Raw genomic sequence first — 23,064 nt, 5'->3', positions numbered from 1 at the left:
TGAGGCGTTACAGTAGTCGCTGATGGACAAAAACCTGACAGTGAGTCGCAGTTTGGGTGTATCCGCGCCGCCGCAGTGCACTGACTGATGCTTTAGAAAAAAATGTAATTATTATCAGAAACAACTGTTCAAACAGCTGCGACTTTGATCCAATACCTTAGGGACAATTTTGAAAAAAAAGTGTATGACTCGTCTAAATGCAGCTTTTGAGGAAAAATGCAGAGGAAGACAACTATTGACCAAACAGCTTCAATTAAGACAATGAATTGGTCTGCATTGAAATAAAAGACCAAATCTTCAGACTGGCTGAGGGCAGAGCATCAATGTATGAATTGCAGATTTCGACAGACTGCAGATGACTATTTGTGGGCTATCCTTACGCCTAGAGTCATAACGCGGATAGAAAAACACGCAGCTCAGATTATCTCTTGTGCAAGTTAAGGTAAAGGTGATTCATCTTAATTGTCAAGTAAGTTTGAAGGTTGTTTGTTTTCTTCCATCAGCATGACGAGTTTGTGTCACTGCAGGGCGGATGAAGAAAAACGAACGGTTTAAGATGTGCTGTAACATGACTTTCTTTTATTAGACACGTACGGTGACATTTGCTGCTTCTGTGAAACGACAGAGTGAAGGCAAATTATGTAATCTCCTCACAATAGTGATATTAAATGTCGCCTAATTTTGTCCAAGAAATAGTCACAACATATGGGCACAGTAATTTGCCAATAAACCTCCAGATCAAACAGGACGTTTCTCTCACACACAGACACACGCACGGTGCAGTTTAACCAGTCTACCCAACATTTGGACCATATTATCCGCGCTTAATCTCTGCATATGGAAAAATTAAAGTGGATATCAAAAGTTATTTATAACGGCCCATGTGCTGAACAGACAGCACCGCAAATCCGAGAGCGACTGTGTGATCAGCTGAAAGACCACAAAATGATCTGCAATGCTCCAGTACAGTGTTCTCTATCCAAGACAACCGCTGCAGATTAGGCTACAGTTTCAGAGAATCCAAAACCCAAACACGCATCTTAATTACATAAAGCCCTGCTCCAGACTGTTTCAAAAGCAACTTTTTTAGTCAGAACACTGGCTGAAATAACAAATAGTAGGAGCCACTGCTGATCAATAGGCCTATAGATATCATCACGGTGAGCATGCCTGCCGCAGTGATACAGCCCAGCCTATATTTGGCACCCCTGTCATACAGTTTTTCGTGATTAAAACTGCGGAGTGATTTCTGTGGGATAAGGACCACAATTTCTTACAAAAAAAAAAGTCTGTGTCTCACTTTTAGCCTGAATCTCGTTATTGCCTTATTTAGCTTTGACTGCAAATTCCACACCATCCAATATGGATAGAAATTATTCTCAAGTATTAGTTGTCATTCAAAAAATGTACAAGAAGGCAGATTTGGAGTTCCATTTCGCCAACGATGCTTAAAAATAATAATAAAAAAATAGAAACACTTTCCAGCGAAAGAAAGTGATTGTCCCTTGTCTTCTGAATTTCATCGTCTGTTAACTGTATCTTTTATTTAAAAAAAAAAAAGATTTACAAATAAAGTTAATGCTGCTCATTTCCCCTATATCTCACAAGACAATAACTAATTTATGTCAAAAAAAAAAAAGTTTTAAAAAAAGGAAGACGAAAAGTCGTTAGCATAGTTTGTTCATGTCTGATCATGCCAGTGGCAGTAACATCTTGAGCTGTCCTAGGGATGTGGCTGTCTAAAGGCTTCAGTTCCTGTGCGCCACTACAAAGTGAAATAAATTGCTTTATGTCTATATGGTTTTAGGGTGAATCCGTGCAGCTCTCGGGGCTGTTTCCAGCGCTGTAAAGTCTTTGTCAGTGATGCATTCCAAGGGAGACACTCATTCACTGAGCTGAATGAAAGTGACTTTGGATTCCAGACTGTCTCTTCCAGTTGCACTACCGCCAAAGGGAGGGGGGCTGAGAAAACAAGGGGAGATAGTGACCAGTACAAACACTGTACTGCCCTCAGGAAAGATGCTGGCTGCGCCACAAGAGCAGACTATTCCATAAATAAGTTATTATGTTTCTGTTAGATACGCTTTGCTGAAGGTTTCAATTTTCCCTAATGACCTTACCTTCATTTTACCTCTGCTTAACCATTATTAGCCTATTGATCAGTATTGTTAATAATCAAATGAATTACTTTCAAGGAAAAACATAGATAAATGTAGGCCTATACCGGTGGTGATAAGTGTGTCTGTGCTAGTTTTCAAATGTAAATAAATTTGCCCATATTTGCCATAAATTAGTCAAATATTTCAGCGTTATTGGACTACAATATAATATAATACTGAAGCTAATTGAGGCTAAATCCAAACAAGAGAGCTGTGCGTAAACAGATGTAGCTTCATCGTTAACGGGCCAAGAAATAAACTGAATTAAAGTGTGACATAAACGAGTTAAGCTATTTGACGCATAAAACGATAATTGCAGAAATTTCACTCAAAAAAATAAAGTGGCCTCAATTTGCAAAATGTGATTTATACGTGCATGATTGCGGGAATGAAAGAGGTATACAGACTACAAGTGTTCTAACGTGTGGCGAAGTTTGTGGAAAACGTTTGCTATCAAAGTACCCATCAGTTTAGATCATATTGCCATATACTTTAATATTAGGCTTCTTCTTAGTATAAAACTCAGATTGGAAAATAAAACATTTCAGACAGCCGTGCATTAGCAGCACAAGGAGGGGGACTGCTCACATAGACTAAATCAATTTTCTGTTATACACATAGCTTCATATGTAAGATACATGAGTCAGAGCTAAATATGAGACATCTATATATCTATTCAGATCATCATGAAGCAGCTGAAACCACTGAACCTAAGCAGACAGCTGATGACAAATGCAATACAACGCAGTCTAAAACTTTACCCCGTGTTGTTTACAACCTATTCTCCTTCTAAGAGCCTCAGAAGGTTTTACAGCCCACCACAAAATAACAGCAAAGAAAGAAAACGTCTCTGTCCAAGGTATTGCAGCTCAGTTCATTTACAATGCCATTTGCGGGGACCTGAGTGACTATAGGGGGTAATTCAGCGGAAATTGTGCCCTTGATGAAGACGAACTGACGTAATCAAGGCAGTTTCTTGTTGCCGAGCCAGGAAGCCAACCCCAACAACATGAAACTACCTAAACCACGCTTCAGCTTCGCGCAAAAAGGGTTTAAAATCCATGGAAAGGACAATGCATGCAAAAGCCAAGTGAGGATTAACACTATCCAGCACAAAGAGAAAAAGGCGAGTACCATCACAAGAAAACGCACTACATGGTCTTCTAGGCTGCACTCCTGCTACTTTTATAACATTGTTTATAGACAACTTAGATAGCAACGCATGTCTTGACTAGTTACCTCATAAAAAACCGTGTCAGCCTTAATATGTTATTCTTTTAATTCCATATGTGGCAGCACAGCACAACACAGTCATCAGCTGTTCCAAATAAGCAAACTTAAAAATTCAGTCACAGTAGGTATCCAGAAACACAATGCCAAAAAACATCAGCAACCAACATTTTGTTTCCAGTCATGAAAAAAAACAAAACGAAACAAAAGAAAAATCAGCAGCACGCTGATTAACAACTTCATATCGACGTGAGCAGGCATGCACCATGCGTGCCACGGGAGCTGTCAAGCAAGCTTCCCTGACAGATGTGGCATACTTTCCAAAACTGGACGTGTAAATATTACGTAAATCTGAGTCCTACCTTCACTTGCCTCCTGCAGACGTCTCCCCGGCCTGTTTAGTTATCCACGTGTTTGCCGTGATGCTTGTTGTTATTATTGTTCCTGCAGCCGTCGCGGTCGCTGTCCCTTTATCCACCATCTTTCTCATCTCCTGCTCCCATGAAGCTCCATTATCCCGGGTGGAGGCGGCTGCTCCAGCTTGCAGCCCAGCGGCTCAGCGGATCGGATGGATCCTGCACATTGCAGTCTCTACTATGTGGATTAGCCCTCCTCCACACACACCTTTAAACGCATCTTTACTGCTGCAGCACATTATATTTGCAGATCATAAAATCCACCCCCAACGCTTTCCAGGGCGAACCTGACATTAGAATTTTATGACCTTGACTTACTGTGGTCACCTGGATAATATTTAAATCAACGTTATGGTCTCTCACTTCTATTAAAACTGCCATGATCTCCTTCTCTCATCCGCAGTGTCTCTCCCTCCCTCTCATTTTCACCACTATGCCAGGGGAAGGACAAAGTTGGTCATACCTTTCCGTTTCCCCCCTTTTATTGTTTTGGAATCGTTTGCCATGACATAGCTTAATATCATCTTGTGCATGCACATTACACAGCGCGGATATGCCACAGCAACAGACACCAGGGAAGAAGCTGCACAGGTGGCAAAACATTCATTATAGCTCAGCAAAGAGAATCTGCTTCCACGCCACGGGTTATTTAGACACTGCATGAGATTGCCTCCTCCTTTCGTTTGGTTCATGTTGTATAATTGTCATTGTGAGGTAATAGAACCTCATTGTTCAAATGCTACTGCAAGTGTTCACCTGGAACTCAAGTCTAGTCTGCAGGTTGCAGCGTATTACAGTTGATTCAGGAAGGCACGCCGTGTGTGCGTGTATATGTGCGTGTGGGTGTGTGGTGTGCAAAGAGAGAAAACTGATATACGATTATTTAATGCATTACAGGATGACACATGCATGTCTCTCTGTATTTGCTGTATTTGTGTCTGTCATGTCTATGCAAATGCATGCGTGTGTGTGTGTGTGTGTGTGTGTGTGTGTGTGTGTGTGTGTGTGTTTGCGTGTGTATGAGTGTTTGTGTAAGTGTGAACGTGTGTGTGAGTAAAAAAATCTCCTCAGGAATAGTTGTAAACTACACTCTGCTCCCTTTCGCGGGTCTCCCTGTTGAGCTTCTTGAGCTTCATGCGTCTGTTTTGGAACCAGATCTTGACCTGTCTGTCGGTCAGGTTGATACTCCGGCTGATCTCCAGGCGGCGCTCCCGAGACAGATACATGTTGAACAAGAACTCCTTCTCCAGCTCCAGCGTCTGGTGCTTTGTGTAGGGACACCGCTTCTTCCTTCCACTTTTGGCTTTTAACCAGCTTCCCATTGTCTTTTCCGCGGATAAATCATCTACCGGAGCAAGAGAAATACAACAATGGTCAACTGCAGCCAAATCCGAGCAGTCATTTCTCTGTAGAGATCATATGCAGCTTCATAACCTCCATCAGCACTGGATGCTATGCACACGCCCATTTCTCAAATGCACATTGAATACTGTGCAACTACAACACAATGAGCATCATCTAAGAACAGATTTACCTGGGTGTGGACTCACCGTTACTCTTACTTGAACAAATGAACAACGCCAAACATCCCACCTTTTGCTACAACTCCTACTGCTCGAAAAATTGCTTTTGTATGATGTGCAGCTATAATTAGATCAAATCAAATTAGGGTGTGTAAGCGCTTCTTTTGTCTAGGTTGGACCTCAGACTCCCATAAAATTTTATTACCTTTGCACACCGGAGCCAAATTAATATTTTGGAGGTTCATCCCTAAACAAAAGGAAGTCTCTGTAGCGCAATGCTAGACTTAGAAAAAACATCAAGACAAAGAAACAAGGCAGGTCGTGATAGCGGGAAAAATCACGCTGCCTCTCATTCAGTTAATTCCTTGATTAGGTTGTGGACTCAAGGGAGTAACGCCTCTGTTACAAATACACAAACACACACACACACACACACACACACACACACACACACACACACACACACACACACAGAAAACACGCAGGTTACAGTAATAATTACCTTAATGTGAACACTCAATGTGTGGCCCACATTTAATCATTACCAAAACATTTAATTTAGTAATATGAGATTAACAGAACACAAACACACACACACACACACACACACACACATATATACATACACACACACACACACCCGCACAAACACTCTCAAAGATATGGTCCTATTGCCTTATCCTATCTTTCAATTAAATTAAAATAAAAGAAAAGAGCTTGATGGCCATAATGTATGAAGCTACTAGCTAAACCCATAAATAACACAACAAACTGGAGGCAATTTTAAACTTACTAACAAACTAAAAAAAAATGTGGGATGCGCAACCACATAACTGGAGTTGGCGTGAATTTATTAGGGACATAATAATAATAATAATAATAATAATATGTTTAAAATCAACCGATCATGAACGTTTAATAATATAAACAAATAGTTACAATATTTACTTATGATAAACATTTATGGGGAAAAAAAACTATATTGGTTGATTCTTATCAACCTGCCACTTTCAGCGTAAAGTAAAAGAAAGAACAAATGTGCTCAAACGTGAACTTTTCACTTTAAATAATTATGCTGTAAAAACTGGACTGTAATTGTCCTGAATTACCATTGCGTCGACCGCACAAAACTGTTAATGTTTTTATGTTAATGCATTCTCAAATATAATACTGCCAAATGTTCCCTGAGGTTTTTAATAAGGCAGGGAATTGTGACAAGAGGTTTTCATCTGTGGAGCAAACCCGTACAATTTTATATTGGCTCAGTACCAGAATTTTAAAGCGTAAAATTGTGCTGTTGAAAATGGCTACGTCCCACAATGTAAATGACCCATGTAAGAGAGAGAGAGAGAGAGAGAAAGTGAGGGAGTTGTGTGTGTGTGTTTGTGTGTGTGTGTGTGTGTGTGTGTGTGTGTGTGTGTGTGTGTGAGCGTGTTTATTTCAATGATAACTGCCCATCTCACATTCTCACATTAATGGAAAGGTGTTAAATGCCACGGGCACCATAACCCCTGCTAGGCGAGGCTGTCAGATGCCCATACAGCCCATACGACTGATATCAAACACAAGTCTGCATTATTGGGTCATGACACAACACAACCTGCACACACTAAACTGACAGAAATAATACCGGCGCGGAATATTTTAGAGAAACTGTACACAAGTCGTGTGTGTGTGTGTGTGTGTGTGTGTGTGTACATGTGTGTTAGGGAGGAGGAGAAGGGGGTGGGGGGTGGGGGTGGGGGGGTTTAGTAGTAGTCTACCTTTTAATTCCCCGTCCGAGTTATCTGAACAGCTGTCACTCTTGGCCTTCTCCTCCTTCCTGCTCTGACTCTCATCTGTCTTTGGAAGCTCTCTCGCTGTCTCTTGCGCTGATTTGCTGCAACTTATTGTCGATTCTGCTGCTGATTCAACAGATGTCGCCAAGTGGGTCAGAGGGAAGCCGGAGGGGAACTGCTGGCCATCCTGCTGCGGCCTCTCTCCGTTGTACACCTGGAAACAGCCGCTGGACGAGGCGGCAGTTTGCTCAGGCCGACAGCTATTGTCCCCAAGCCGGATGTAAGTGGCCGACTCTGTTGTCTGTTTCCCTCTATTGCTGTCATCCTGATAGAGGCAACAAAACGCCTCCTCTTTGACGTTACCCGCTGGAAACGAGCATGGTTGTAAACACTGGGCAACAGGTTGTTCGTCCCTACTGGTTTTGGAGCCTGGAGTCCATGTGGCCAGCTGTGTTGACAGGTAGGGCGCATCCTGGAAGCCGCTGAGCGGCAAACCGCCCGCAGGAACCTCGTCTCTTTTGGAGATTGAAGATGGTCCAACCTTCCCAATGTTTCTCATCACTGAATATCCGTACTCTGCAGCTGTGTGGATGTACATTCCGGGGTTGCTGGAATAACCCTCACCCCTGAAGGAAGATGATCCTCCCATTAAGGAATCCATCAGGAAGTTACCGGGTGCTATGTTATTCGGACATGACATTTTTGCATTTGACAACACAGTGATCGTTTGCTATGTTCCACTGGTCTGAACTACGGGATTTCTCTAGGAGAACAAGGACAGTAGGATGCTGACATCTTTTGGAGGGGGGTGCAAAAATATCTGTAACATAATTATGGATGCTGGGAGACATGTCATGTGATTTTCAGACCAATAGCTGCGTGGAAGTGGCCTTGATGCTCCAGACTGACGTGACGTCAGCGCGGTCAAGTTGGGAAACCTAGGGGGGGTTTGATGGAGCAAGAGCGCCACCTAGCGACCGCCCTCCGGTCAGGACAGCAGGCCCACACTAGGGAGGAACAAAGGACGACTGCTGCAGCAGGGATTTTTAAGCCACTTACAACGTGACTTCTGAGAACTTTTAATTCTGTTTAAATTCAGAACTTCTGATATGGAAAGAAATGGTGTCAACGCATGATTTCCCTTTTCGTCTTGGCGCCAGTGCTGTGGAAATAACGCCATCGAGGATTTGTCCTAAGACCAGAGTGCATTCTGAGTCAGTTCTTTTTGTTTGTTTTCATCGATTTGCTTTGTTGTTGCCACCAGTTTAGCAAGGTAAGCTGTACACAGGTGTGTTGTTCAAAAGAAAATCAGAACAGACGTGAATTTACTTGAGAATTTTAAAGTGCAAAAATGAGTCAAAGTGTAGAAGAGATTTTAACCACTGACGTCGAGGAGTAGTCTAAACATCAAATGTTCTCTATTGCATTTGGCCTGCTGAATCAAACACTGAGAGATGTTGTGAAATGCGTCTCACTGACCTCCCTATGTAGAAATTACAGTGACGCATTTCATGTATCAATTAGGAAAACATTGTGGCTCGGCCTACTCTTTTATTTTGACCTGAGGGTTATTTATTTGCATTTCTCTTCATATTACTTTACTCCAACAGAACTACACCAGAATTAGTTCAAAAGCAAACATGTTATCCCAGAAATGAGTCGAGTTTAACTAGATTGCGTTAACTCTCTCTTGGCTCTTAAATTCTCTGCTTGAAATGTTACAAAATATTAACCAGCTGTTCACCAGTGGATGGTAGGCCTACAAGGATATGTATTATTGTGGTGTAACAGGAAACTAATCTTATACAGGATTACGTCAAGGACACTGTTCTTTTCCTGTTTTCCTTTTTTCTTGTTTTACTGTTGACACAAAACATCTTACAGCCTTATGAATAATTCATTGCATACCCGAGTTATTGTACACTCAACTATTTTCAGGATGTTTCGTGTCCCTTCATGTGATTTTAAGGTTGAATTCAGAATGTGAAATGAACAGTCTTACTGGCGTTTTTGTTTTCCCTAATGTTTTTATTCTCACTATGGACCAGAGGAGCTCTCGCTTGTCACATTTTTTAAAATTATTATTTATTTATTTATTTATTTATAGAAACGGTTGATTTGTCTCAGTTATTTTCTCATCGAAACGATTCGGATGTTCTGAACATTAGCGTAATAGTTTTAAATTTATGCAGCTGAGGAGAACGCTTCAAAAACTTACGTTTCTTAAATATAAGTTAGAAGCAACAACGTAAACAAAAACTGTGCTGCAGCCGAGACCAGCCAGTGGTATTTATAAGGTAGTACTGCAAAATATGAATACAGTGAATATGTTCAAATGTGCAGGCTACATTCGTTATAATAGCCTGCTGAAACTAACAAATACACGTAAAATATTTTAATTAAAAATCACTAACGTTATTGTCATATCTCATACCCATTGGACAGAGACGAACATAGTTTGAAATGAACAGCTCGGAGTAAGTTGTTTTTGGTGAATTTTGCACTTTAATACAATGAAGTTATCCTCGTATCCACACGATGAATTCATTTCTCACTCCAAAAACTTCCTTCATGTGCGGTGCGTGGTGCCTGTATAATCTGTGCTGCAGTCCCGCAGCTACACTAAAGAACACAAATTCTAACACCGCTGCTGAAGCTTCATGAAATCCTGAGTCTTTTGAAATCCTGAGTTTTACTTTCTCCAGAGTCAACTGCAAAAGATTTGATGCAAAAATAAATTGCATAAAGTCAAACATAAAGTGGTGGGTTTATTTTTTTCATGTAAAAAATATACAACCTACAGAACTAATTTGCTATGTTTAATGGGTGTAATTAATAGAATTTCGCTTTTTAAAATTGCCACAAAATTTTCACTGAAGCAACAACATAACATATCGCAGGACTGCCAAAAAACTCTGTCGCATCAGCATTTTGGTTTTTAAGTAATAGTGCTGTCTAGAGTGGCAATTAAATCGGTCCTTTTATCAGCTCAGCAACTTACCAAAGATCTAGTAAACTTTAAACTAGCCTACTAATGCAGGCTATATCAGTTTAACATGTTTGCTGAAATCGTTAACCACGGCTGGCGGGAGTGCTTGTGTTCTATAGTTTGGTTTGTGCGTGTCGTGCATGCGCGCCTGTCTGTCCTTGTGTTTAGTTCAGAATCACTTTCAAAGGCAAGGGCAACATGTTTCATCAAAGTTTGTTCCTATATCTCTGAATATCTGCCTGCACTTGCATATGAGCAACGGTGTTTCGGGACAAACCAAAACCTCTGCTCGCCTGTGATACAATGTCGGTGAAATAAATATTCACAATAATTGACAATCAGTGTCTTTGTGGTCATTATCCATTCCCAACATTCTCCACTGTTACGAAGAAAATGTGGCCTACATGGCTGCAAAACAGAAACACAGCTGCGGGTCGGCGATGTTGAATGGAAAAACGTGCCTCTTCAATTTTTGTGATTTTTGCATTTGTGGACGATACACTGAGTCACAGCGTGGTCGTGAGTGTGGAGAACATCTTGTGTTGATGAAAGCCTCAGAAAGCTCATAATATAAACTAGAAGCTGGCATGGGCCAACGACTTACAAGTTCTGTGGAGTTCCTGAAAAATATACAGTTTGAAGAATGATTTGTTCTTCACCCAAGGAAAATGCTGAAATAAAGAATTATTAAGGATATTATTTTCACACCCCATCTCTCTTTAATCTACACACACAGGCTGTCTCATGCTGCCTTAGGACATATTAATAACCACACCTAATGTACAGCCCAACTCGCACCACTGACACGCACGAAAAAAATCTGCTTTATGACACATTCAAACTTTGCCTGAAGGCTACCTTCAACTCAGCCTAGCACAAAAAGTCATGCACATAAAAAGAAATTACACAAGTACAACTTTGCAAGGAGCAGCGAGCTCTAAATAACGCTTCTATTTTACTAGACATGCCGAAACACTGATGCCTCAGACCTGACATTGTGGTCTCACAGATCTGACAGCGCGGTACAATATGTATTCTGATGTCATAACCGGAGGGTGTGTGTGTGTGTGTGTGTGTGTGTGTGTGTGTGTGTGTGTGTGTGTGTTTGGGGGGGTGGGGGACGTCACATACCTGACAGAATAACAGAATGTTGTGACGTCATAGTCGAATGTGTACTGGAATGTACGAGTGTAACAACGTTATAAGTTCAGTCATGTGACGTCACAGACTGAACAATGTCTAAGTGTTATGTTCATGATGCCGCAGATTTGACTGAGTAGCTTTAGTTTTTGTGATATCACACTTCTGTCAGTATAGAATTGCGCACATTGCCGTGAGCCAGCAACACTCGCAATCACATGAAATTGTATAGTACTCACAATATTATGACACGAAAGCGAGAGTAGCAAACAAGTGCATCTACTTCATACTTTAGATATAATAGAGTATATTGTGCTCACTAGCCCTACATTTGGATCTATATAAGAAGTATTAAGAACAAAAAAGGCAAAAATGGGAAGCTTTCACTGAGCATGCATACCTTTCTGCTTCCATAACAAATGCGCTCTCTGTTGCTGTTTACTGTCCAGGTTTCCAGGTCTATTTTCTCTCATGGAAACACATGGAAGGCAACATTGTTTCCCGATAAAACATTCCTACAAATTTGGTGATTTACTCTCTGCAGATGCTTCCAGCCTTCTTTGTTGTTAAGTCAAACAATTTAACGGAAAACACTCAGTTTGAGGTGAGCATAGTTTACAGATAAGAAATGTTTTATTCTTTTTTTTTTTTTTTTAAATATGTGTAGCCTACATGCTGTAGGTTTTTTTATGCACACTAAACCTTAAGGGACATTGTCACAAATATATGCAAATATACACTCCTAGCTAATATGTAACCGACCCTGGCCTACACACACACACACACACACACACACACACACACACACACACACACACAGTTGACTGTGACTGTATTTTACCACGGTCTTTACACTTGTCTAAACTACAGCCAACGCTTTCGCCGCTAAATTGCCGTCCCATTGATTCCAAACCTGGAGGCTGTTATAATATAGCAGCCAGGTATAGGTGTTGAATGCTGTGGGACAGAAGGCAAACTAGCGGGTTTCCTCATTGTACTAATGTGGAGCCACTGGGGCGACACAACTAATTTGCTCCTGGCAGCTACTTTGAAATATCTTTCTGGCTGGATGTGAGGAGGTTCTGCTTTGTGTCCTGTTTCATGCTGCTGTCCACTCCATGAGCAACTGCGAATTTATGGTGCCAGAATCATGCAAGTTCTTAATTAAAAGCCAAAGTGGCAACCGCCATCAAAGCACAGCAGTATTAGGTTATTACATTATTACCAGTGACGACCACACCAAATGCACACATCCGCCGCATCAAACTTTCTTTAAATTGCAGAAAGACTAAGATTGGTGGCAGTTATGAATAAATAGCACCTTACACCTGCGCTCATGTAAATTGAAGAGTTTTGAGAGTTATTTGGTTGCAGCAATGGCAGGAGCTCGTTTTACAGCGTCGAGCTGTTTTATGGCCCCGTAGAACAGGATAGGTGCTGAGATGTGCGTTGTACACTGTAGTATAAAACCATTCAATAGCCTATAATCCCTTGATTATTATTTGCAGACAAAAATAGATTACCCCTACATTTACTTCACAATTCAAGGCAAAACACACTAAAAATGAATGAATTCATGACCGATGAACTGCGCAACAAGATATTGAGAAATGAGAATCTAAAAAAATCGTAATTGACGAGAACACTTCGGGTTTTTTCTACAGGCCTATATTCACTAAGTTTTGTATTTCTCTAAGATGTTAATTTTTTTCTAATATGTAATTTCAATAAAAAGAAAAATAATATTTTGTTTTTATATTATTCAATAACTGTAGGCTAAGTGAGCTGTCAGTCCCTCCGTTGCCATACTATTTTAGTTAGGTTTATAGGCCTATGGGAATAATCTTACAATTTTCAGAATAAATAGGAACACACTCTGCCCTGGACCCAGGAATAAAACGTTGATTGTTTATGGCCTTGGTATTTCCCCAAATAAAAGAAAATCAAATAATATAATAGATCGTTTTACAGCATCAGATAAAAAGGGATTTTTTTTTTGTTTGTTTTTAAGGAATTCCTCAGATTTTTTTTTTTTTTTTTTTTTTATGTAGCTGAATAAATGAATTTTCCTTACACATTTTAATAGCACCAGGCTGCATCTTCTGCGCCCTCATTCGCCTGATCTACATCAAACACACCGCCATTTTCCCTCACCACAACACCCAAGTGCACAGCCCAGACTGAGCCATGACACAGGCTGCATTCCTGCGGAGTCCCTCTGTCACACAACGCATCACGAGGGAGGATGTCCCTCGGCCCAACGCTACCACTCTGAAAATCCCCGGAGCACTCGTCTCTCAGGAAACCTTTTCGAGATCCCGTTGAGGAAACAAAACAGCGCAGAGGCCGGGAGACCCCCCTGGCCCCCGTGTGGTTGATAGACAACATTTGCAAGAGCCTCTGCAGCGCACTCAGTTAGTGACGTTCTGTGTTGGAGAAACCTACAAATTACCCACGTCACCGTCCCAGGGCCAAGGTTGGTGGGTGTGGCAAGAGGGGGCTCCTATAGCCTTGATCTCCGCCAATGTGCATCGTCTTTCTTTTGTCAAAACGCCCCCCCTCCCCTTGTCCTTCCTGATAATACACTGACATATGCAAATTGTGCCTCAGAGATTTTGAGATCTCAGTCCCTGTAGAGAAAATATATGCCCGGTTCCTGTTAATACATGTAGCCTGTAGAAATAGTGTGGATACAACTGCATCGAGCAGCGCCCCGTCCGTTCTTCTTTTTTCTTTTGTTTCTGTAACTTAAAATAATTTAAATTTCAACCAAAAACTTTAACCTTTATCCCAGCCTTGTAGCCAAAATGACCCCAACCTTAACTAAACACTCAGAAGTAAAAACACAACCATGCAAAACTGCATTGTAAAACCTCTTTGATCCACGCAGAGCAAGCTGAGCAGGAGTCACATCTAAAGTCAGGAATCAAAGGATGGACTGACTCCCACGGACTCACACACCCCTGCACAAACCGTCATGATGGCACTTAAAGAACCACCCATTACGACAAGCACGCTGCGACAGCCACACACCAACATGTTTTTTTTCTTTAGAGAATACAAATACAGGCCTACAGTTTATACCAACATGTTTTAAAACGCCTCATGCGTGAAAACGTATACATTTTACAAGGACAATAAAGTGTATTTACTGGGCGTGCTAAAGCTGGCAAAGTTACCTGCTGTAGTTTAATGCGAGGGGTCAAAGTTGGTCTCTGTACACATTCCATTTTCTGTTCCCACTCACTCTCATTGGCCCATTCCGCCGCTGCACACATTTCCGGGCTAAAGGGGCTCCTTGATTCCACTTTATTGCAGCGGGTTAAAGGTGAAGGCCTTGACATTATTGAAGTTCAAAGACTACATTTAATTATAAATTGTAGTTAATGCACACGTGCAATCGTCATGCACATATGTTGAGTGCACGGGAAATACACACGCGCTTACATAAGGTACACACACACACACACACACACACACACACACACACACACACACACACACACACACACACTTGAAAAAAAGAGCATGCCAATTATGATTTCCTTCCCTCTAGATATGTCTAACATATGGCCCAATTAGTCAATAATTATTTATTCATAACTGATGTGTTGAAATAGGCTGAGGTTTGGGGTCAGTTCAAACAAATAGACTATTATTGTAAAAGCCTGGATATATCTGAGACAGGAAACATTACAATTTCACGACATTTTTCTTAGGCCAAATGTTTGGGGAAAAAGAAAAAAAAAAAATATATATATATATATATATATATAAAATTAAACTTACATTAGGTTAAAAAAAAAATCCTGGATTTACATTGAGTTTCCAATTTTCAGATGAGAAGAATGGCGGACATGACAGTTGTTTGCAGAAGGGCTGGGGTTTGGTTTGACGTTGCAGACTACATAGACCGAGTTCATGTCGAAACCTCTTGGCAGGTTTTTTCCCCCCCTTCGGACATCCAGTCTTGCTTGTTTACTATTTACTGCGGAAGTGAACGCCATTCCCCAAGAACAGACGGTGCAATTAAGAGAAAAAAATAGCCATTTAGTGCCCCTGTCTTTATGGTAGTGTCTAGACTACAAGAGTGGCGATTCCATTTAGTGGGCACTAAAAGAGGTTATCATTCCACTCTCCTTCTCTACATTTCTAAGATCTGGGCTTTATCTTCCTTTAGCACGCTTGCTACTATTCAAACATGATCTTTCGGGGTGGTGTAACCTGAAATTACCCTAAAATCTGACAAGTGTAGGCCCGTCCACACTAGCGTACTCCTCGGTTTCACAATCGCCACCAAATCTACCACAGCAAATGTGTGTATCACTATGAGCCAGCCATAAACACAATTCAGAGGTGTGCACCTTATGTATGCAGGCCAGTGGTTTTAGGTTATACACACATTTATGAGAGGTTGCCATTTCCAAAAGGCTCTGAGTCATGACAAAGCGTAAGCAGTAAACATTGCCCTTGTTCAAGACTAAGTACATCAGTAAAGGTAACTGTGATAACGACAGCACAAAAAGCACAAAGTCGGTGAGTTTTGCCTATATGTTTCTGTTTATTTCATAGGTATTATATTAATGATACACAGGCCGACAATCTGTTCCTCGTCTCTGGAATCCAAAGCAACAAAGTTTGAAGCAAATAATTTAACGAGTGTTGGCGTTAAAGCTGTTGAAGTTGTGGGGGCACTGTAATGAAAAATAGCAGCAGGGATGGGGGAAAGGAAATTCAACATACGCCTATTTACAGTCACGAATGCACATTGCATAGGCTACTCTGTACAGGGGGTATATTTTCACAGATTGGACGTCACAGTTCTCACTGGCGAAAACAATGCAGCCTGGAGATTTGCTATAACTTGTTCATACTCTGGCCGAGAAATAATTAGATAATGATATGCTATATACAGAGACCAGAGGGAAGGGAAAGAGCTAAAAGTTGTCTGCGCAATAAGGATTCAAACTGTTTGTTACATTTGATATTATTAACAAATATGTCTATATGAACAATAGAATAAACACAATGGAGAATCGTGATAAATAGAGGGACATATTCAAGAACAGCATATAAATGATTATTCTAACCATATAGGCCTTTCTGGGGATCAGCTAGAAATTCACCGCCGCCCGTATAGGGCAATAAGAAAATGGCGACTTTATCCCATGCAGGCCTGTAACTCCCACTGTCCACTTTAACATTGCACTGTTGGTGATTTGGGCTCCTTTAGAAAATGCTTAAGCCCACGATTACAATTCAATGTGATAAGAGTAGGTCTTAATGTCACTGACCAAGACTGTGACACTTTCTGCTCCTGCTCACAGTAGGGGGTTTCCAGAGAAGTACTGCAGGCGATCTCTGCTCAGCTTCTTCTCTTTCATTCTTCGATTCTGAAACCAAATTTTAACCTGACGGTCGGTGAGGTTTAACATTCGGGATAGCTGAAGCCTTTTCTCTTTGTTGATGTAAACGTTAAAGAAGAATTCCCGCTCCAGCTCTCGAATTTGAAACTTGGAATATGGACACCTCTTCTTCCTTGTGCGAGGAGTGCCTGAAGACAAAGTAAAATAAAATCAACAAAATCAGAGTTTCACGGGAAATGGCAATAAAATCAGATGATTTAATAACAAAATATACACAAAAATGGACAAAAATGGGCTTTACAGCTGAGGTGGCGATTGACTTGCAAGATGCTTAGAATTCAGTTTCAGTGGCATTAGTAATGATAACATTTCAGTCAACATTCATCAAGCAGAGTAACTGAGGCTATCAGATAAACCAGCCATAAAGAGTGTTAAATATCCGATTCGCTTGGAGCAAATAATATCAACTTACGGCTTCTAAGTACGTGTTTATCTGTTATAAATATACAACAACAAAAGTATTTCACCGCATTATGTGCGCCACATTCCTCTGGAGCTAAACTAACAATTTACACAATCTTTTGGCAGTGAGTTGAAATGCATTGCCCATGTTTGCAATGGCCTATGCAAACCTCTGTGGCCCTATAACTTACTATCAAACAGGTGACTGGGGAAATAGATTTTTTTTTTTTATTGTTTTTTTGTGTGGAAGAGGGACAAACATCAGCCTCAGTTAGCTTGTATCTACAGCCTGGCTGGGCTAATCCAATGTACATGAGGCTAAACACAAATAGGACCTGTTTTCTGCAACAATTACCACAGCAGCACTTAAAAGCAAGCACTATTTTACTTCATGCTGGTCATTCAAGGTAGCATTATGCCAGCTTGCATGCAAATCATTAGTCGACAGGTGAAATGTTTAAGGATACCTACATATATCTGGATTTAAGCTTTGTGCAGCGGCTACTTAAGACATAGCATAATTTGCAGACCTATGCATTTTCCTCATATATGGAGGAAGCAAAACACTGGAATCTCTACCACTGATTCATTTAATGTCTGCTTGTAAATGGCGGAAACGGTTCCTTCTAGATAGATAGATAGATAGATAGATAGATAGATAGATAGATAGATAGACAGAGAAGAGCGCATTTAACCGTAAAGTGTGTCATACTCAGTGCAGCATGTCTTTTGCGGGCAAACCCCGTGCTAAAAGAAAATTCACAAGACGCCAAAAGCAATGTTCTGCTCAATTGGTTTTTACTCTCAACAGCCCAACGAGAAAATCCCTTAAAATGCCCAACGCAAGTTCATGATCAAAGTTAACATTTGTCACAATAGCTCTCTCTTAAAAATTTCACAGACTCTCACCATAGAGGCGTCTGTGTATAACATCCCCCTTTTTTCAAAGCGCTTTCCCATCGTAAAAATTCTTCTCGTTGCAAGAAAGAGCTTTGTAGGGTTATAATAAAATCCTTTGAATGCTTATAAAACTCCACATAAAATCTGACCGACAAAACACCGGGCTAGTCCCCTTAACCTTCCCCCATTTTACTGCTTCGGTATACCTACTCGAGTGGCTGCTCTTGCTGGCGTTGCCGTCCTTGGTTGTTGCGGAGGAAGAAGTACATGAGCCTGAATTTGTATGTTCCTCCTCATCTTCTGGATCTTTTTCCTGCTCCGGGGCTCCGGGTACGGAGGCTGTGGGCTGCTGCTGCTGTTGTTGTTGCTGCTGCTGCTGCTGCTGTTGCTGCTGGGAGTCGCTTTCCAGCTTTCCCCCCTCGCCCTTTTGTAAACAATTGTCTGACTGATTGTCCGTGCTGCTGCAGTATGCGGTCTCAAAAAAGCGGTCGAAGCCTTGCGGGAGGACGTTGTTTTTCCCCACGCCGGAGTAAAAACCTGTGGAGGGGTGATTGGAGACCGGATGGGTGTGATGGTGATGGTGGTGGCTGTACACACTCTCGTTCTTCATAAGCATTTCTGTCATGGTGGATGGTGGAAGACAGTCTCTATGCACCAGATCCTCTCCCGAGTAGCACGATGCATAATTGCTTCTGTGGTGCCATTTACTAGCAGGGTCTAAGCCGTATGAAACTTCCCGTACCGGCTGTACTTGAGACAGATTTGTGGAATAAGGGTAGCTGATTTGCCGGGACGGGGCCTGTGGAAGAAACGAGGAGACGGCAGAAAACTCGGGGACGTAGTAGGTGCAGCTGGGGAGGTAGATGTTGGACGCGCAGCCAGTCCTGTCCCCAAACTCGGATGTCCGGTCTTTGCGCGTCTGCGAGCAGAAGTTGCCCAGATTCACCGAGTTAAACATCTTTCTCTCTCTCGTACTCCGTACTATAGATAGATGTTTTGGATACGAGCTGCAGCAGAAGGGAAAAATTTGGGAAGGCGAGATGACGCGCAATCCGTCTAAGTCGCCCCGCAGACACGTGATCGAAAGTAGATATTGTCATATATCAATTTGGAAGAGTTGGATGTGTAGGAGTGGTTGGCTTTAGGTAAGATCGAGGAGGTTCAAACGAATAATTTCCAAACACCAAAGGCGCACTAAGAAAACCAGTAACAGATTCCTGTTTGCTGGCTTATGACAATTAGAGCGATATGTGCTGTGTGTGTTTATGTTTATGGGGCTGGTGGTAGGCTAGCTAAACAGCTCCAGCTCCTTAAACAGGCATAGCACTAACTGCAGAGCGCAGCCAGTAGCATGCATTTCATAGTGTAATGGAGTGTTACAGGTAAGATTATTATTATTATTATTATTATTAATATTATCATCATTATTATTATTATTAAGAAGAAGAAGAAGAACACTATTGGACTGCTGGTGATGTTAATATTTTAATCAGAGAATGAGGGATCACTGACACTGTTGCATACAGCACAAATCAGCATTAAAATTCGCCCAGTGAGGCATATATCCTCTCACAAGCAATCCCATGAGCTCAGTCATCGCTTCACTATTTACAGAAAGTTTCAGAGTGAATAATTCGTTTTCTTTTACAAATCTCTGAGACTCCCCAGGACATTTTACACTGTGATCTTTGAATATGCAGGAGATCCTTTCATAAGGGTTATATTAGTTCTTTTGATCCCCTTTTCATTCTTTAATAGTGGCTACATAAATCTGCGGCACACATTATTAAACAGAGGTGTGGATGAGCCGGACTCATCGATTCAAAATTATGCAACCTATTAATTCGTCATTCCTTTTATTTAGTCCTTTCTCTCTTTCACCACATGAAAAACCTTGCTACACTGGATCAGTGTATGATTATGTGTAAAGTGAAGTTGAACCACCGGTTAGGTTAGGCAATGTGGAATACACAGCATAGGCTACATCTTGACTGAGCAAGCTCAAGCAATCGGCCCACTCTCATTATTCCCTTTGACTTTGGATCATGACAGAGTCTATGGAGGACAACTGCGCAATTCAAGACCCCAGGCTGCTGAGTTCCTGCAGGAATACTACCAGTGAAGCCTTGGGACCGTGCATCTCCTTCAGTGGGAAAATGTGCCCTAACTACATAAACACAATCTCAGAAATATGTAATTATTCCCCTCAAACTGATGGAGTCAGCATTATTCCCGTTATTGACAACACAGCCCAGAATATCCCCGCAGCCTCTCTATAAAATATTCAACTGATATGTTGGGGTGTAATGTCTCCTTGGACTCACCAGTCGATCAAATTAAATGTTTTGGTTTGCAGCTTTTGTCTATAGGCTTCAAACCAGAGCAACAATTTGTCTTCTTGTAAACGGCTACTTACAGGCCACTCAGTCTGGGCCTATTGACCAAGCAGTGTGACTGTATCCGACGTTTCCCTCTAAAATTAAATAAGTCCCAGCTGATGCTGCAAGCTGCTGTGATCATTTTATTTTCCACCAGAATGTCGACATGTATCTTTGGGTGACTGTTAAAAGGAGAGACATGTCGCCCGGACTTTTTTTTTTTAATAAAATGTAATAAAGTGAATGGTTTGGAGAAAAGATGCGCCTGCGTGTTCTTTCCTGCGTCATTGTAAACTTTTAATTGTACTGTTGAGGGCCATCTTTGACTCTTTATAGACTAACTGATACTATCACAAGGTGAAATTAATACGATGGCCCATTGTTTATGATTATAGGCTACTTCCTAAATGTTGCAATAGACTCCTCAATTATTATCCAATATACCAATAACACTGTCGCACTATTACAACCACTTATGGGACACCTGTGTTGTTTAAAAAATGAAAAACAAAGTTAGTGTTTTTGCTGCTCCCCAGCAAGGGCAACAACAAGCAACATCATCAGTCCATTGCAGACGTATTTGTGAAAAAAGGTGGCAATGGCATTAGCTTGTTTATTACCGCTACAGACAAAAGGTTGTCTCACATGATGCATCCTGCATCCAAGTACAAAGAAAGCAGACAGCTGTCCAGACACAGCACTTGAATTTGACCACTAAAATCCTCTCTCCGTCCACCATAAAACTCAGAATGGCAGTAGTAACGCTAAATTCCTTTGTTCTATAGAAAACCATAAACGTTGAGAATGAGAGGAATTTGGATTTCAGCAACTAGATATTCTGCAACTTAAAAAAAAAAAAAAAAAAACACAGTGCGGTGAATTTTCACACCGACGCATTTTCTGCAATTTGGGTTTAGCTGTCCATGTAAGAAATGTGGCAATTTAGGCCACTGATAATGGATTAAAAGTCTCAAAATTCGGTTTTGTTTTAGTTTTTACAAGGCCAAACATTTCAGTCAAATGAATCGGAATAACAGAGAATGATGAACACTACAAAAAAAACCCAAGAATGTAATAGTTTATTTGTGTCTCCTGAGTCACAGCTAAAGATGTAATTCTTGGCAGATGGATAACCGAAGCTATGGAGATATTTGTGTAAACATATTGCCCTGTGGCCTGTAGGACACATGCTCGACACATGCTTGCAGCATTAGTGTTGCGCAGTTGCATAACAATAATAATAATTCGCACATCAAAATGTCATTGTCTGTTTTAACAGAATGAAATATATGGTGCATTTTAATTAAAAGATAAAACGCAGAGTTGGATTTGAAGTTGAATTTCTAAAAACTGAAAAGCCGCCACACTAATTGTCTTATAAATAAAGGTTCTGGATGAGGAAATTTAAAACGTGTCCGTATGTCAACATTACTCTGATTAAAATGTCATCTGTAGAATAAAAAAAAATGACGGTAAATAAAAACAACAAACATTTCTTTCAGCAGACAATAACAGAACCAAGGCAGACTGTCCAAAACAAATCATCTCCTCATCACAATCGTTTCAGTGATGCGTATTAGCGCGGTATAAATAAGTAATGTGAGGGAATAAATAAGTGATGCACTAATTAAATTCAAAAGTTAGGGCTGCTTATCAAGACAGTTGAAAATGCGAAAGATGAGCTGAAAAGACTACACAGTACAAAAGAGGAAATGAGGCGTTTAAAGGAATTGGAAATAACATCCACTCCTGGCTGCGTTTAAGTCGCAATATTTGTCATAATGTGGCAAAATATGACCGGTCAGCGTCCATCACTTAGCAATATCCGCCTTCCGAGAGTTTAAACCCTGGATATTCTCGCCTTGTTGCGCTCAGACCAACAGTCAAAGAATAAGGTTTACCATGTGTTTATTTCCCTGGATAGACGACTCACAGCAGCTGATATTCCGCTAGCAGTAGGACCCAGGAAAGTTTGATTTGGTTGCACCAAATGAGCAGGCTTAGCATATGCAGAGTTTGCACGCAAAGGGATCTGAGTTGAGTTATCAGACAATTTTTAATTCTATATTACAAAAACGCCTACAATGACAAACAATATTTAAAATGCAGGTTCCTATATTCTGTTCTATTAGGTAATCCAAAGCGATCCAAAGTGCTGTAAACATTTGCCATCTTACCGCTTAAATATCACTGTTGGAGTACAAACTTTACAACTGTGTCTGAGGAATTTAAGCTATGTATTGCTACCTAGCCCTATAATTACAATGGTTAACCTAGGAGTCACCCTCTTGTTAAGAAGAACTCTCAGTTCAAAAATGGTGCACCTAAATATTACAGTGTTCTGGCTCTGTGTCGACAAATGTTGTGCAAATAATACAACACTCACCACACACACACAGACACAGAAACACACACACACACAATGGGATCAGTTCAGCAAGACACTACTGCACAGTTAGCTGAAGTCAAGGCTAAATGTGGGAAGCCTGTGTAATCATATTACTGTCCCCTCATGGCCTAGATAAGTTTAATTGGATGTAAGTCGGGCAGTTAAACTTGGCTGTATGAGCTGTGAACAGTTTCAAGCAACACTAAAGAGCCTTGTTTTTTTTTTTTTGTTGTTTTTTTACTGAGGTCTCAGTGAATGCACCTAGCGTGGAGCGTCTGTGGTGGCAACAATAGCTTACAAGATAAGGATGTGTGTTACTGTTACATTTAGAGCA

The 23,064-nt window shown here is 41.0% G+C and overlaps 2 protein-coding genes across 3 annotated transcripts in view; both read right to left on the bottom strand.

The window, feature by feature from the left end:
• Window positions 1-3,325: 3,325 nt before the first annotated feature.
• On the bottom strand, window positions 3,326-8,362 carry hoxc10a (homeobox C10a). The gene is made up of 2 exons (XM_071476262.1): window positions 7,092-8,362; window positions 3,326-5,150 (listed from the first exon to the last, which is right to left on the bottom strand). The coding sequence occupies exons 1-2, from the start codon at window positions 7,804-7,806 to the stop codon at window positions 4,873-4,875; spliced, it is 993 nt and encodes a 330-aa protein (XP_071332363.1). The 5' UTR covers window positions 7,807-8,362; the 3' UTR covers window positions 3,326-4,872.
• Window positions 8,363-15,776: 7,414 nt separating this feature from the next.
• Window positions 15,777-23,064, bottom strand: part of hoxc11a (homeobox C11a) — a 78,469-nt gene continuing 71,181 nt past the window's right edge. Inside the window, exons 1-2 of one of the 2 annotated variants that reach the window (XM_071476259.1) lie at window positions 18,174-19,538; window positions 15,777-16,789 (exon numbers count right to left, since the gene is read on the bottom strand). In XM_071476259.1, the coding sequence (XP_071332360.1) occupies window positions 16,557-16,789; window positions 18,174-18,921 (981 nt within the window). In that variant the 5' untranslated portion in view covers window positions 18,922-19,538 and the 3' untranslated portion in view covers window positions 15,777-16,556. Of the gene's footprint in view, window positions 16,790-18,173; window positions 19,539-23,064 lie in introns of those variants that run through there. The other variant, XR_011690840.1, reaches the window with a different exon arrangement.

This window comes from Trachinotus anak, unplaced genomic scaffold (assembly GCF_046630095.1).
Source record: "Trachinotus anak isolate AG129_WGS33_773 ecotype Australia unplaced genomic scaffold, CSIRO_AGI_Tana_v1 ptg000004l, whole genome shotgun sequence".
Lineage (NCBI taxonomy): Eukaryota > Metazoa > Chordata > Actinopteri > Carangiformes > Carangidae > Trachinotus > Trachinotus anak.
The sequence above is the reverse complement of the archived record's forward strand: the minus strand, read 5'-3'. Positions and strand labels throughout refer to the sequence as shown.